The sequence below is a fragment of the Lutra lutra genome, chromosome 8 (genome assembly GCF_902655055.1).
Source record: "Lutra lutra chromosome 8, mLutLut1.2, whole genome shotgun sequence".
Lineage (NCBI taxonomy): Eukaryota > Metazoa > Chordata > Mammalia > Carnivora > Mustelidae > Lutra > Lutra lutra.
This window is the reverse complement of record NC_062285.1, coordinates 67,239,181-67,255,831: the sequence shown is the minus strand read 5'-3', so window position 1 is coordinate 67,255,831 and position 16,651 is coordinate 67,239,181. Positions and strand designations below refer to the sequence as shown.

Here is a 16,651-nt window from a genome sequence, read left to right as displayed (position 1 = left end):
CAGAGTTAATATGTCTTGGGATTTTAGTTAATCAATTTAACATTTTTGCAAGCTAAGAGGATACTTTGCCTGACCACTGCAGTAGTTGGACAGAATGCTCCCATCAGAGAATTCATGTTCCCTATCGTGTACCCACAACCCCCTAATATAGGGCAGACAGTAAGCAGTCAACAGGTAGATGAAGGAATTGAGGACAACAGGAGAAATCTTTTTTACTTAGATTATTTTTATTTGGAAGGGAACTAGGTTTTGATTTTTTGCAAGAAAATATCCAGTAGACTGAGGAGGAGAAACTGATGTAGAGGAAAAGGAAGGAAGGCATGGAGGGGAGAATCATTAGGAATGTGTGAGATATTGATTGGTAGTCAGAAGTTGAAACAAGTTCAGAAACCTGTTAGGAAAGGACACACTGCAGGTATAATAAAAATAACAAGGTTGAGAGTTTTTTGTTTTGTCTTTATTACGGAAAATTTTTGCAGAGCAAGAAGTACAATAGACCACATGAACGCATCACCTATGTTCGGCAACGATCAATTCAAAAGTTGGTATGATTTCATCTCCACCTCTAGCCATTTCACCCCTTTCTCCACCGCTGGGTTACTCTGAAGTAAATCCTAACCATTTTTCGGAGATCTACCTAGGGTGAATGACGTCATTGCTCTCAACTTTGTATCTGTGGACTCAGGCAATAGTCTTCTCTTGTCAACACTAAATCTCAATGTCCTCGTTAGCAAAAGAAGGATAAGTAGCTGTCTCATCCATTTCAGAATTATCATCAGATGACGCAAGAGAAATGAAAACAAACCATCTAAAATTGTGAAGTACTAACTTTCAGTCCAGTTCTCTCCTTTGTAAATGACCCCCAGGACAAATAATCTGAAGGCAACAGATAATCTTTGTCCGGCCTTGTCTACACAGTCACTTGCTTAGGTTTCTCTTCCTGAAAAACACAATACTTTGGTACCTTTTTTTTTTTTTTTTTAACGTTAGTGTTATAGACACTTATAAGTAATTTTAAATATAAACGGAACACCATTGAGGTTTGTATCTTTCACCTTTTCTGGTTTTCCGCTTTCATCCTTTCCTTTAATTTACCCCGTGTTTCTCTTTAAAGGGCTCTGAGAACTGATTATTCTTTGGTGTGCCCCAATTTTCAAGACCCTATGGAGTGCAGATTCAAATGTTCAGAGGTGAATTTTAGTGGACTTTAGGGCAACAGAGCTCTAGATAACCAAGAGAGGGGTAAAATTATTTGCTCCCCTACCAAACGGCACAGCAAAAAGAAAAAAGAAAAACAGAAAAAAGAAAAAAAAAAAAAAACAGAAAAAAAAAAAAACCCCAGAAAAAAGCCTTTAGCTGGGCACATTGGGATTGCAAAAATCTCTCTCCATCCTTGTGGGGAGATTATTCATTTCCCTATAGGGGGAACTCTAAAGAACATGTTTTCCTAAAAGGGGCCAACTGGGCGGTGTCCTCCTTTCCCAACGCCCAGATTTCTATTCTTAGATCTGGAGATAGGCGGAGGCTTTCATTTTTTATTTTTCCTAGTTTGCAGACCCTCGGCGGGGCTGGAAGAGCCCAGGCTGGCGGGTCGGGGCGGGTGGCCAGCCGGCCTGCCAAACGCGCGCCTTCTCCCGCCAGGGCTGCGGCGATCCCGGCCTGGGGACTCCGCGGAGTGCGCTGAGTCAGTTTCTTCCTGCACGACTCCCGGCCGCGCCGCCGCGGCGAGCGGGATCCGGTCCCGGAGGCGGCGCTCTTCGGAGGTCGGGGACCGGGCCCGCACCCGCGCGGGGGCCACGGTCGCGGTCACCGTCACCCGGGTTCGGCTCGGCTCAAGCCGCGACCCGCCGGCCCGCCCCGGTTCTGCCCGGCACAGACCTACCTCGGTCGAGCCTCGCGCAGGCCCCTGAGCTCATTTTTGGGGCCTGGGTGGGGGAGGAGGAAGCCGAGGAGGAGGGCCGGGGAGAGGGAGGGCACCGCAGGGCGGGGAGCCACCGCCTTCCTCATAAACAGGCGGGCGTGGGTGCGGATGAGGCCGGCGGGGAGCGCTGGCTGCGGGCAGTGAACTGTGCTCGTCCCCGCGAGCAGCGGCGGCGTCCCTGCCCCTTCCCCGGGCGGCCGGCCTTCGTGTGGGAGGCACGGTCGGTTTGGAGCAGAGTCCGTCATGGCCAGTGGCAGCTGTCAGGGGTGCGAGGAGGAGGACGAGGAAACTCTGAAGAAGTTGATAGTCAGGCTGAACAATGTCCAGGAAGGAAAACAGATAGAGACCCTGGTCCAAATTCTGGAGGATATGCTGGTGTTCACGTACGCCGACCACGGTAATCATCCGCAAGGAAACTGCTCCCCGCCCCCACCCCTGCCTCTTTTGCAAACTTTCTCCCTCGCACTTGGGAGTTGCACAAACCTGGACTCCTGAGAAGCCGTAGACTCTACTCCTTAGGGCAGAAAGGAGCGGAGAAGTTTAGGAAGGTCTTGCGCTCACTTCTTTTGCTTCCTCCCTCCTGTTTCAGACCCAAAAGGGGTGCGTGAATCATGACTTTGCTTCTTTTCCCTCACCCCCTTCTTTTCCAGCCTCCAAGTTATTTCAAGGCAAAAAAGTCCACGTGCCTGTGTTGATCGTCTTGGACTTGTATATGAGAGTCGCTAGTGTGCAGCAGGTAAAGGAGTTGTTTTCATGTCGCCCATTCCCCTTTCTCTTTGGAAATAGATGTTTTTCTGTCAGTACTATATACCCAGAAGTTCTGGGTTGCTTCTGACTTTCCGCCTCACAAACCACAGACTGTGATTTTAAGAAGGAAGCGTTGTCAAATCATTATCAAATGTTAATGATGTAAAAGGGCCCACTAAGTGCTCCTTAATTGTTTTGTAGAAGTAAATTTGTACAACGCACGTACAAGATATGATTGGTGGTGGGCGGTAAATAATCATGGGTTGGGATTTAATTCTCTTATTGGCTAGATGACCTCATCAGCATTAGCATTTAACCAAATTATTCTAAAAATCTTACCAATGTACAGCATGTCCTAGAGATGACACCATTGTGAATAGTTTGGGAAAGGAGAATAATTAATAGTAATAAAAATTAATAATAATTAAATTAATAAAATGAAGTAACTGGCAAATTCTCATAGGTTTAAGGTTTCTTTCTTTCTTTCTTTTTTAACTTGAAAACAGATTTCTGGCCTTTAGTTGTAGCATACCTTGTATTATCTAAAGAAAGTGATGTTTTACTATTCTCCTATAAGTTTATATTTGTATTTTTCAACTCTTTTCATATAAACTGAATATAAAAGCGAAACTTAGAACCTATACCATAGGAAGCACAGACATTTGTCAAATACCTTAAATACATTTTAAAAAAGAGTCCTAAGGTGATAGTTAAGAATAATTTACAGTCAAAATAAATTACTGCCTAACATACTAACTTCCTTTGTAGATTCTGAGGTTTAGAGAACTGAAATCAGTCATTTGCATGTTGGGTGCTGAAAGGAAAGAGAATTGAACTTTGAATTCTCTCAAAGTGTAGCCAGAAAGCCAGTGTTTCTTAATACTTGCTGGAGAGGCTCCACAGAAGAAAGAATTATCTGGATCTCTGAATCTGTGTCTGGCTACCTTCATCTTTATGTTCATCTCTGTATCCAGCTATGTCTAGTCTGGGTGAACCATATACCTAGTTTCTTTTATATGAGAACATTTGTATCTGGGGTAAATGGTTATTTTAATTTTTCTTGAAATTTTGAAAATTTCAAATTTTGAAATTTGAAAAATTTTGAAAATTTCAAATTTCAAATTTTGAAAATTGAAATTCCTGAAATATTTTCCATCTGACTATTGATTTTCAGGGAGTTAGCAAACAAAATCATGAAAAGACGAGAGGCATGATAAAGGCACTGTTCCTTTTAGCATCCAGAGTCTGAATTTTGCCCATGAAATATGAGTCACATTTTAGAGCTGGCCTATTGTGTTTGCTGCTCTCCTCCTACAACATCCCTTCTTTCTTGCTTCTGCTTTGGTGTTCAGAAGTGCCTTGTCTGGCAGCCTCTGTTCCTTGGATTCCTTGCTTAGTATGGAGAGTTCCCCTGTTGGGTGCCACTCAGTATCCCCAGGATCCTTGGAAAGCTTGGGTCTGTAGGGTCCAGAGGAGGTTGTGCTGAACTTGAGAACCCAGGGGAGGCTGGAACAGACCCACCACTTCATTCTTTGTTTTTAGAAGCTGTCCAAGCCTAGACATGTTTGTCTGGGAGTAGTTATGAATGTCACTTAATATCTTGGCCAGCATGTACCAGAGACAAAGTATGCAAAAAAAAAGGAATTGTCTTTTGATTTGGTTATTTAATAGAACAGAATTATTCATTTTAGCATCGTACATGTATTCGTCTGCAAAAGGTGTTGTGTGTATTACATCATTGGATTCTCACTGGAACCTCACTGCTCTCTCAGAAATCTCTCCGGACACTTTTAACCTCAGCCTCTATCCACAGGTTTCAACCTTTGAAGTAAGAGAACGAAATAACTGAAAGTGACTGAATTTTTCTTTAACTCCTGGCCTCTTTGCCATTGTGCATTAATTAGATGCTTGAATCTCCAGAATAATTATAATAACATGAAACTACCAATTTAATTGTATTATAACTGGGCGGGAGAGGAACCTTCTCCCTGAAAGATAAGCTTTTAATTGAGTAGATTAATGGATCAGTTGTTCCCTCTGCTCTGCTGCCAGTGATTCTGTTTAATCATAGAGGCTCAGTTGTCTCAACCCTTTTGCAAAGCAGTTACCGGTGCTGCTTCTTCACCAACCAAAACACAACAGGTTTTCTCCTCCAGTCAGTCATGCAGGTACAGAAATGCGTAGAGCATCCTCTGTGACTTGTAATTTATTTCCCACCGGAAGCTGTTCCAAATGTTATTTTCTTAAATACTTGGGGGGAAAAAGTCTCGATGTATTTTATGAAAGCACGAAAATAGCCGGTTTCTATGACAGCTGGATTGTCAGTGTTTGTTCGGCTTACGTGGAGGAGGATGTCCTACTTAAATATAGGTAAAAATAGCTGTCAGAAATTGCTGCCTTTTCAGGCACTTTGAAATTATGTAAAAGGATGTAATGACAGAGTAAAGCAATTCAGGCTTAATCCAGAAAAGATTCAGAAATCGTACTGTAAAGAGATCTTGTGTAATCATTTTCATCTTGTAAAGAAGCTCTTGTTTGTTCTTGGAAACAACAAACTTGTGTCATTATTCCTTACTGGATGTACAGAAATGCTCACCTCGTCATTCGGCTTTGTATCACTGGGCTCCACTTCGGCCTCAGGTCTTGTCTAGCAAAAGCCTTGCCCTGCAGTACTGTCCTCACCACCGGGCACCTCGCTCTCCTCACAGCTTAGTTCCAGAGGCTTCCAATAACGTATTTTGAATGACCACGTTTCTAATTCCTTTGAAATCTGGCTCAAGTCCTACGTTTTCTGTGTTGTATCCTTCTCTGGGTAATTCTGACGGTGAATGCCGCTGTCAGACTTCATATATCCGTGTTTATCACACATCCTACTTAGACACATTTTCATTCATCTCTAGATGCTACATATTTATACATTTTTTGATTTTCTTTGGGTTTTCTTTTATTCCTGATTATATCAAATCTAGTTCTGTAATACAATAGAAAGAATGAAAGATTCCTTAAATTTAGAGAGGAATATAAACAGGAAGAGTGAGTTGAATTTAATCTCTTGTTTGAAATTCAAATACCATATTTTTAAAAAGTTGTATTTTTAAAAAATCACATTTTTTTTTTCAGAAGAGCAACTTGTTCAAGATGGCATCATGTATAAACAGACTGAAAAAAGTTGTAATACAAGGCATCTGTGAGATCATATTTCATTTGGAAGTGGGAAAAAGTCTAGGGATATTTTTGATGTCCACATCTTATCAACTCATATTTGGATGTTCTAAAGAAACCTAGTGGGATCCATTGAGAAGTCCTATCCCCTCCCTTTCTTATAGTGTCTTTCTCTTTTTCCTGTACCAGACGTCACAATGGTCAGACCGTTCCTTTTCTCTCCCAATCATTCTAGCTACCCTACCTGTGGAGCGGTCTTTACTTCGTAATCAAAATTTCCAACTGCCACTAACCCTCCATTCCTTTTCTTTACTTTTTTTTAATTAAAAAAGTTTTTTTAGCCTCTGTTCCTAACCACTTCATTTCCTTCCCTACAATTAAAATCTCAAGTATTTAGAAGAGATTCTGTCAGGTAGATGTGATTTAAAAATCTTGTACTTCATAATCTTGGTGTGTCCTCAAACTATTTTTTGTGTTTCATTTTATTTAATTCTTTTTAATTTGGATAATAGGCACATCTGTTAAATTCATCATTCGGGGATGCTCTAATATTTTTTGTATGCCCTTTTGGTATGGTTTTTGGAGAAAGATGTATTTTAGACATATGACTTGCTTTTCTCAGTAGGCATTTTAGCATGTCATTTTGTTTTAAAATAGTTATTTAAAAATAGGTAGTCACCTGTTCCAGTAAGAATGAAGAGACTGAATATGTTCTTTTAGCATGTTTAAAAATGTGAATATATGCCTTTCTTGCTTTCAGGTGGGTTGGTCACTTCTTTGCAAATTGATAGAAATCTGTCCAAATACAATGCAAAGCTTAATGGGACCTCAGGATATTGGACATGATTGGGAAGTACTTGGGGTTCACCAGTAAGTATGATAGATACGTAAAAACAAACTTCATTAAGTGTTTATCCATACATATGACAACCCCGCCTTTGATATATCATGTATTTGTAATCCAAGCAAATCTGCTAAAATCCTCTAAAATACAGATATTTTTTCTCAAGTCAGTGACTTACATTTATAGAGAGTTTTCTTTCAGTTCAGTAGTATATTATCTATTTGCGTTAGAAAACTGACATTTGAGGTAGAATCTCAGGTGCTATTATTATTTTAATAATATACTAATGCAGGGGCGCCTCGGTGGCTCAGTGGGTTAAAGCCTCTGCCTTCGGCCCAGGTCATGATCCCAGGGTCCTGGGATCAAGCCCCACATCGGGCTGTCTGCTCCGCAGGGAGCCTGCTTCATCTTCTCTCTCTCTCTCTGCCTGCCTCTTTGCCTACTTGTGATCTCTGTCTGTCAAATAAATAAATAAAATCTTTAAAAATAATAATAATATACTAATGCAGTCATACAGTTGGTAAGGTTGTAGATTTTCGATGACTACTTATGAATTCAAACCAACAAAAGTTTTTTTTACTTTTTAATAGTATAACTGATACAAACTACTAGTTCTTAAAAATATATGGATACTAAAATTTAGTTCTGTAAGTCATAATTTAGAAGTTTATGCTTTATCATCTTTAAAAGTACATAAGGAATAACAACAGAGGACACTGGGAGAAGGAGAGAAGTGAGTTGGGGGAAATCGGAGCGGGAGACAAACCATGAGAGACTGTGGACTCTGAGAAACAAACTCAGGGTTTTGGAGGGGAGGGTGGGAGATTGGGTGAGCCTGGTGGTGGGTATTAAGGAGGGCACATATTACATGGAGCACTGAGTGTGGTGCATAAACAATGAATCTTGGAACACTGAAAAATATATATATATATTATATCTATCTATCTATCTATCTATATAGATAGATATTCATACATATATATTTATGAGCTTAAACCACAGCTTTCAAAATGAAGAAAAAAGAGGAAATTACCTTTCAGCACATCTGCAGTCAAATCTTGATAGCTGTTTTCCCAGCTATGTTACTGTAATTTGCAACATAATGACTTTATAGATGAGACCACTTCTTTAGCCATAATTAGTTAAGAAAAAAGTTTTCTGAAGAAAAATGTGTTTCCAGGAAAATCATTTTTTAAATAACTTTTTTCCTTAACATTTAAAATTTACCTTTTCTTATTAATTTTAGGTGTTATTTATACCTACTGTGACTTTTCTTTACCACAGAGAAGTGAATACCTATTGCTTCCAATGACATATAGCTTGTAGGAAAACATACTTTGCACAAAATTAAATTTTACATCTTTGTATTGTTTATTAGTGTCACCATAATTGCAATTTAAACAAATTTAAATTGTTTGTTCATAGGTGAGCATATCTGTGCTTGTTTTTCCATCTTTGATGTTTAATATGTTGCTGTTCTTCAGTTTCCATGACTTAAAGAGTGTTTTGAAAAGAGCATATTTACAGTTAATATATGTTGTCGTCTCCAAACAATTTCTGAAACTCTATGAGTCACTTCTAAATGCTGCATTAAATGCAGCATTTAAGGAGGAATGATATGAAATATAGCTGTAAATAGGAATCGAAATGTTGTGTGTCCCTTGGTTTGGCTGAGGATTTCCAAAGTCCCCAAAAGTTAGCAATCTATAAATTTAGGGAGTTTTAAAAAAAACTCATCTAGTCATATCCTAGTAGAAACCCACTGTTCAAATTAAATTATGTAAACATTTCTGTAGGAAGTCTCATTCACTCATTCATTCATTCATTCATTCAGCCATGCATTCTCTTGTTTGCTCATTCATTCATTCACCCTGTTCATCAAATATTTATTATACCCCTACTTTAGGCCTGAAGTGGTGTGAGCAAGATAGACACACGCTGCTTTCTATCATGGAGTATATTAGATCATTCCCAGCAAACGTTATTGAAAAACATAATCTCCCTGTATTCAAGGGCTTTTTCCCACCAAAGGTTTACAGTGCTAAAGAAGAAATCTCATGTGGTGATGAAGTCAGGAATAGTGGGTATGATGAAGGGACAGGTAGGGCAACGTGGATTGGAAGAGAATTGACAGACCAGAGGGATAGGGCCTCTCAGTTCCTCACCTTGCCAACTGGAGACCATGTTTCTAGGGAATCTGTGGATGTCTCCAGGTTCTGTCTTCTTCAAGTGATGTAAAGCTAACCATCACTAGGTAGAAATAGACTAAAGATGGTATATTTTAGATTCGGTTAACTCAGAGAGTTAAATTAAATGAATTTGAACTAACTGAATATTGTGATGTACTAGCTTCACTATGATAAAATATTATCAATTTCTCTTTCAAAAAGAGTAAAAATCAATAATTTAAATATTCATATGGGTTCTTAATTTATATGTGCAAACTAACATTTTTATTGCATCTCTCTATATTTTAATATATCAACATGCATAACATAATTCACAAGTTTATATCAGATATAAAAATGGGCTTGATCTCTTGATGTATATAATTCCTCATGATAGTTTAGATATGGAGTTGGGTGAAAGTAATTAATAATTGAATTTGAATATTCAGAGGAAAAAGTTTTAACTTTTTAACTGAGACATAATATTTCCCTCTTAATTGTTGTAAGTTTGGCTCAGTTTTAATGGAAGAAAAATGCACAAAAGCTTCAGTTTAGAGAATGAAATACATTGAGTTGAATAAAAATATAGGCGAGTGAAGCACAATACCTAAAAAAAAGCAAACATTTAGGTATGATAATTCCCTCTTACCTTGATTTCTGTTTTTAATTACAGACTGATTCTTAAAATGCTAACGGTTCATAATGCCAACATAAACCTATTAACCGTTGGACTGAAGGCCTTAGATCTCCTTCTGACTTCAGGTAATACATGCATATGCATATTTTTAATATTGACTCAAATTTAAAAAGTATTTAAACCATTGATCAAATGTGTTTTAATGTCTTTTTAAACTATAAGAATATAATATGACCTAAATATCAGTGATTTCCAAAATTCTTTGTTTCTGTTTTTCCTCTTTTTTTTTTTTAAGATTTTATTTATCCATTTGAAGGAGGGACAAGGGGTGAGGGAGAGAGAGAGAGAGAGAAAGAGCGCGAGAGCCTGAGCATGAGTGAGTAGGGGGAGGAGCAGAAGAAGAGGAGGGAGGACCAAAGGGAGGGGAACAAGCAGACTTCATGCAGAGTACAGAGCCTGATGCAGGGCTTGATCTCATGACCCTGAGATGGTGACCTGAACTGAAAGCAAGAGTCAGACGCTTAACCAGCTGAGTCACCCAGGGGCCCCTCTCGTTATCTCTTTTCTTTATTCTTTTTCCCTCAAAAATGCCACCCAATATCTTGGCCTTAAGCATCATCTTTATATATTATTACCAAACCTGATTTCTCTTCCCAGCTTTGCTCCCAAGATCTGGTCCCACGGGTCATATTCCCATTTGCTTGTTGGCTGTACAGGTCCTCGTCATTATTATATCTTTCTCCATTATATCTCTTGATAAGTTTTCTGTATGTTCTGGGGTATGACATAATAGTACTATTTTAAAAATACATAGCATTGTTTCTTGGATACTTGCTTCACTTGTAAAATACTTCACATGCTTTTAAAAATGTAATCTGCAAAACATCTCTTGAGATGGGTATTTGATCACAGTTTTCTAGTGAGGGACATGGAAGCACGAAGAGGCTGCCTCAGCCTGTAAGTAGTAGAACCAGGGTCTGAATCCACATATCAGGTTCTTTCCTTGAGGACATTTCTGCTTGGAGGATTATTGACCTGAAAACAAAGAATCTTGGTATGGTGCAGTAGTTATGATCATTGCTGGGATGGACACTTGCTATTATGTAAGTTCTGAGAAGAAAGGCTGCTCACAGGAGCTAATCACAATGATAAGGAGTGGTTTTCCAGGAAACTGAAAGTTTATGAATTGGAAAAATCTCCCAACACTATAATATATTGAAATCAGCAATGTGCAGACAATTAGGAAATCTGATTGGAGGAAATTAGGAAATTAGGAAATGTGTCTTGAAGAGACTGGTTAATTTAATATCTTTCAGCCAACATTGAGAATTTTGCACTGTTAGGGAGGTTTTTAATGTGTTTGAAGTTCATCTCAGATACTCATTAAACGTTAACTTGTAGGTTGTTTTCATTGTTTGGCTTGTTAGTTAATGGGTTTAATAGCTATTGGGCATTTACTGTTGTGCTGGCCTCTGGAGAACTCTAAGGCAGATGAGGCAAAATTCCTATAACATAGAAGGGCACAGTCCAATATAACTTTTTGCAATGAAGAAAATGTTGCACTTTTCAGTATCATGGCAAGTAGCCATATATGGCTATTGAACATTTGAAATGAGGGAAACTATATTTTAATTTTATTTAATTTTAATTAATTTAAATTTAAGTTTAAAAGGCCACCTGTGCTTAGTGGCTCCTGAATTGGACAGGACAGGGAACGAAATAAAAAGTAGTGTGAGAGGGGTGCATGGATGTCTCAGATGGTTAAGCGCTGGACTCTTGATTTCCACTCAGGTCACAGACTCATGGGTTGTGGGAATCAGCCCTGCCTCAGTGGGGAGTTTGCTTGAAGATTCTCAGCCCCTCTCCCTCCCCCCACTATTGCATGAGTGCTCTTTCTTTCATATAAAAAATCTTCAAAAAAAATAATAGTGTGAGAAATAATTTCAATATTTTTATTTTTAAAATATTTTACTTATTTATTTGAGAGAGAGAGAGTGTGAGCTGGTGGGAGACAGAGAATCCAAAGCAGAATCTGTGCTGAGTGCAGAGCCGGGGGCGGGGCTTGATCCCATGACTCAAGATCATGACCTGAGACAAAACCAAGAGTTGGCTGGTTGACAGGGAACAGAAGAAGGCTAGCTATGGGGTGCCCATGTAATATCCAGGTAGTGTTGTCTAAGAAGCAGATAGTAATATGTTTCAGGAGTTTAGAGCTAAGGGCCTTGGCTACAGGTGTTGATTAGGAATATAGACTTACAGTAAAGTGTACTGGGAATTAATTTCACTTAGAAAGATCACAGAGGTTGATAGGTCTATCTGGGGTAATTAAGTGGTTTATCAAAAAGAAGAGTCCATAAACTATTCATGTAAAAATCAACACACTAAATGTTAAAACAGCTGTTTATCTGGGGCATATTGTTCTTTTCAAAATAGGCAAAATCACTTTGCTGATATTGGACGAAGAAAGTGATATTTTCTTGTTAATTTTTGATGCCATGCGCACATTTTCAGCCAATGATGAAGTCCAGAAACTTGGATGCAAAGCTTTACATGTGCTGTTTGAAAGAGGTATTTAAAAATGTCATATTCTCGATTTTCATGTTTATATAAGAAGCAAGGGAAAAGTGGAATATAATTATGATAATAAGGTATCTAAAATTTTACTATTTATGAAGAAGTGGGGGCTGTCAGTCAAGGATAAATAATGGGGTTAATTCAGAAATATTGCTTGTTTTGTGGAATGAATTTCATTCATGGGTTACAAATTATGCAATTGTAGTAGACTTTCTTACATTGCTTAACAAGACTTAAGGTTCACTTTGCAAACCGGATGTGTAGGTGTTAAGAAAGAAAAAATAAAACTGTGAAGTCAAAGCATAGATTAAATTTGGATTTATGATGTTGAGTCATCTCCAGGGATTTTAGAAATTGCTAAAGGCTCTGTATAAAGAACCAGGAGGTTTGCAGAGTGTCCCTTAGGAAAAAGACAAATATGTATTTTATCTCATGGGACTAAGATGGGTAACAGAGATTATCATGCAATTTTGGAGTTGGTTGGAACTGTTAGTCCTTCCCCTGGCTTGATGAGGGAATAGCTCCGAGAAGTGACACAAGCAACCTGCCCTGTGGGCACAGAGCTAGTCACCACCACTGCAGTCAATTTAGCACCATTTTCTGAGAGCTCTTTCTGCATCATTATGAGAACCAGTAGTGCTGGAGGTTTAGGATAAGAATAACTTATGTGGGCTCTATGTCTATGTCAGTTTGCCACCTGAGTTTTTGGCAGCTCCAGGAATGGAACAGATCAACATCTACTATTTAATTCTTGCCCTATTTCAAAAATACTTTAAACAGCTTACAGCTACTTACAATACACTAGAGAAAGAAGTGGACGAGAAAATGCGTGAAGGGAAAGTAATGTAAAAATAATGTAAAATAATTTACTAGTGACTCTAGGTCCTGTATACTTGTCAAGGCATGGACCAGAAATCTGTTTCTCTGCTTCCTATCAGGCAAAGAAGAGTTAAACGTCGCCTGTTACAAAGTTGCTTGAGATAAAAATAAACCCATTTATCAGGAGGAGTGATCAGGGTTGTGGGAGACCTGGGAAAATAACTCTTTCGGGCTTCCCTGGAGGAGATGATAGAGTACACACGTTTTATAAGGAGTACAAAGTGTATTCAATGAAAGAGACTCTATCAAGTGTCAGAACAGCATGGGCCTGGATACCAGCTCTCTGATGATCAGGCTTGGCAGAGAAGAGGGTTTCCTGTGAGTGGAGACTCAAGGAACAGCACGTCTTTCGGGATATCTCCTATAAACGTTTTGTCTTGCAACTAAGCTTTTGATAAGAACTTGGCAGAATTGAGTTTGAGGTTCCATTGTCTCACAGGTCTGTCACCTTCTGTGTTGCAGTTTAAGGGCACATTCTTATTCATGGAAGAAGGGCTCTCTGACCAGATGGGACCCATCCAGGACATATGGAGAAGGACCAGGGAATGTTAAAAGGGAGCTCTTATTCAATAGAAATATTATCAGTACTGACAGCATTTTGATTATACATAGAGTAGAAAAAATTTCCTAGTTTTCTAGGACTATCAAGTTCCCTGGGACTTACTGGCACCTGTAGAGTGAATTTTCAAAATTTGAAAGTATACTGTGGAAACTGCTCAATAAAACGAGAAAGTTCCATGATACTCCTCACTTATTAGAAGAACCTAACCTTTTCACGTCATTTTATATCACATCATTGATATCAAGTTGAAAAACAAAAAAGTAATGCTAATCATAATGTTTTCCAGCATTTTTGTCTGTGCCATTCTCAGGCTAGAAAGACCAGATTTGTATACATGTTTTTGAGCTACCCACCCAATAAAATGACTCCAAATGGAACTCATTGGCTTGATTACAAAGACTTTAATTATGAAAATTTATAGTAATTTCTGATGAAATCAAGGCCATTGAGACAGAGTACTTCAGAGTCTAATTATTTGTCCTTTGCTGAAGTTCACCCCTTTTGAACTGAGCTGCCTTTCAACAGTGTACCATTAACCACTCCTTTTTAAGTATTGTGATCTATTCACTTGCAGAAGGGCATCTTTATTAGTCATTGGTCAGTTTCCCAAAGGAAATTATAAATAATTTTGTTTTTCTGAGAATTGTTTGGTCACTAACACTTTTACATTTTTTAAAACACTAAACTAATATAGATTAAAAAGAAATTCTTTTAATCTCAGTAGCTTTTTTCCCCCATTATAAAATCCTTAGGAAGAGTTTTGCTGAAATATGCATCTTTAACTCTGTCTGTTGTATTTACTGTGTCTCATACAATTAACATGAATATTATGTTTTTAAGTAATTAAATTTTTATATCATCTTTAAGTCTTTTCAGTATTTTGTCTTTTATCCTTCTAGTTTCAGAGGAGCAGCTGACCGAATTTGTTGAGAATAAAGATTATATGATCTTGCTCAATGCATTAAAAAATTTTAAAGATGAAGAGGAAATTGTGCTTCACGTCCTGCACTGTTTACATTCCCTAGCAATTCCTTGTAAGTATCCCATGTGTGTGATTTCTTTTTTGTATGTGAAAAATTACAATATATCTCCTTTCTGAGTACATTTTAAAAACATTTTTTATTATGTAGAAACTTGCAGATGGGAATCCCATATATTTATTTAATTATTTTTAATTTATTGATACTGTACTACAGCTGGCTCAGGACTTGGTGCTGGGAAACAGTTGTGGAAAATATAGACATGTTTCTTGCCTTCTCAGAGCCCATGGTACTATACCAGTTATAGACAATATAGGTGACTACAATGTATTATAAGGCAAGTATTGGCAGAAGTACCTGGGGTTATGAGAAAAACAAGAAGGGAGGCAATGTCTCTTAGAAGAGACTTCAATGATGAGAGCTTCGTGTGTAGGGATGTCTGGGTGAAGTGCTTGCAGAATGTCCCAGGCAGTGAGCATTGTTATGTGTCAAGATCCTGGAGCAAGAGAGAGTATAGTGCCTTCAAGAAGATAAAAATAGCTAGTATCAAAATTCTATAAAGAATTTATCAAACTCAATATCCAAAGAATAATCCAGTCAAGAAAAGAACAGAAGTCACGAACAGGCATTTTTCCAAAGAAGACCTACAAATGGCCAACAGACCCATGAAAAAAATGTTCCACATTCCTTGGCATCAGGGACATTCATATAAAAACCACAATGAGATACCACCTTACCCTTGTCAGGTGGCTAAAATTAACAAGACAGGGAACAATGGATGTTGGCAAGGATGCAGAGAAAGGGGAACCCTCTTATACTGTTAGTGGGAATGCAAACTGGTGCAGCCATTCTGGAAGACAGTATGGAGGTTCCTCAAAAAGTTGGAAATAGAGCTACCCTACATGCCAGTAATTGCACTGCTGGGTATTTACCCCAAAGATAAAAATGTGGTGGTCTGAAGGGGCATGTGCACCCCAATGTTTGTAACAGCAATGTCCACAATAGCCCAACAATGGACAAAGATGTCCATTGACAGATGAATGGATAAAGAAAATGTGGTATATTAGGTGCCTGGGTGGCTCAGTGGTTGAGCATCTGCCTTCGACTCAGGTGATGGTCCTGGGGTCCTGGGATCAAGTCCCACATGGGGCTCCCTGCTCGACAGGGAGTCTGCTTCTCCCTCTCTCACAGCCCCTGCTTATATTCCCTCTCTCACTATCTCTCTTTCTGTGTCAGATGAATGAATAAAATTAAAAAAAAAAAAAGAAGATGGGGTGTATATATATATATATATATATATATATATATATATATATACACACACACACACACACACACACACACACACACACAATGGAATACTACTTACCCACACACACATAAAGAAATCTTGCCATTTGCAATAACATGGAGGGAACTGGAGGGAATCACACTAAGCGAAATAAGACAATCAGAGAAAGACAATTATCATTATGATCTCACTCATATGTGGAATTTAAGAAACAAAACAGAGGATCATAGGGGAAGGGAGGGAAAAATAAAACAAGACAAAATCTGAGAGGGAGACAAATCATAAGAGACTCTTAATCATGGAAACAAACTGAAAGTTGCTGGAGGGGAAGGGGGTGAAGGGATGGGGTAACTGGGTGATGGATATTAAGGAATGCCCATGATGTAATGAACACTGGGTGTTACATACAACTGATGAATCACTGAACTCTACCTCAGAAACTAATATTACACTTACAGGTTAATTAATTGAATTTAAATTAAAAGAATTAATAATGAAAAAAAGAAGATAAAAGTAGTTTAATAAACAAGAGTGTGTGTGTGCGCGCATGTGTGTACACGTGCATATGTCCAGCCCCGAGTGTCTGCTTGTGTGTTATTTAGGGGAGGTGGGGGCCAGGGCTTGATGAGAGTCAGTAGATGAGACTGGAAACAAACAGATCTTGAAGGGCTTGAAAAAACCACAGGATGAAGTTTGAACTTTATAATGATTCTTGTTTAGCATTTTCTTGATGCTTGAAATCTAGGCACTTTTATCACAAAAAAAAGTACAGATAAGAAGGAATTAATTTGCTGTGTATATTACCAGTGACAAAATCATGTTTCTGAATTTACTACTTTTGTTTTATAAGTGTACATGAGCATTTCACATTTCATGGATTACCTAT

At 38.4% G+C, this 16,651-nt stretch overlaps 1 protein-coding gene across 1 annotated transcript in view; it reads left to right on the top strand.

Moving 5' to 3' along the window:
- Positions 1-2,029: 2,029 nt before the first annotated feature.
- The window catches only part of LRRK2 (leucine rich repeat kinase 2), a 133,229-nt gene continuing 118,607 nt past the window's right edge, over positions 2,030-16,651 (top strand). Inside the window, 6 exon segments of the mRNA XM_047740921.1 lie at positions 2,030-2,318; positions 2,572-2,657; positions 6,591-6,700; positions 9,516-9,604; positions 11,913-12,047; positions 14,394-14,528. Coding sequence (XP_047596877.1) covers positions 2,165-2,318; positions 2,572-2,657; positions 6,591-6,700; positions 9,516-9,604; positions 11,913-12,047; positions 14,394-14,528 — 709 coding nt within the window. The 5' untranslated portion in view covers positions 2,030-2,164.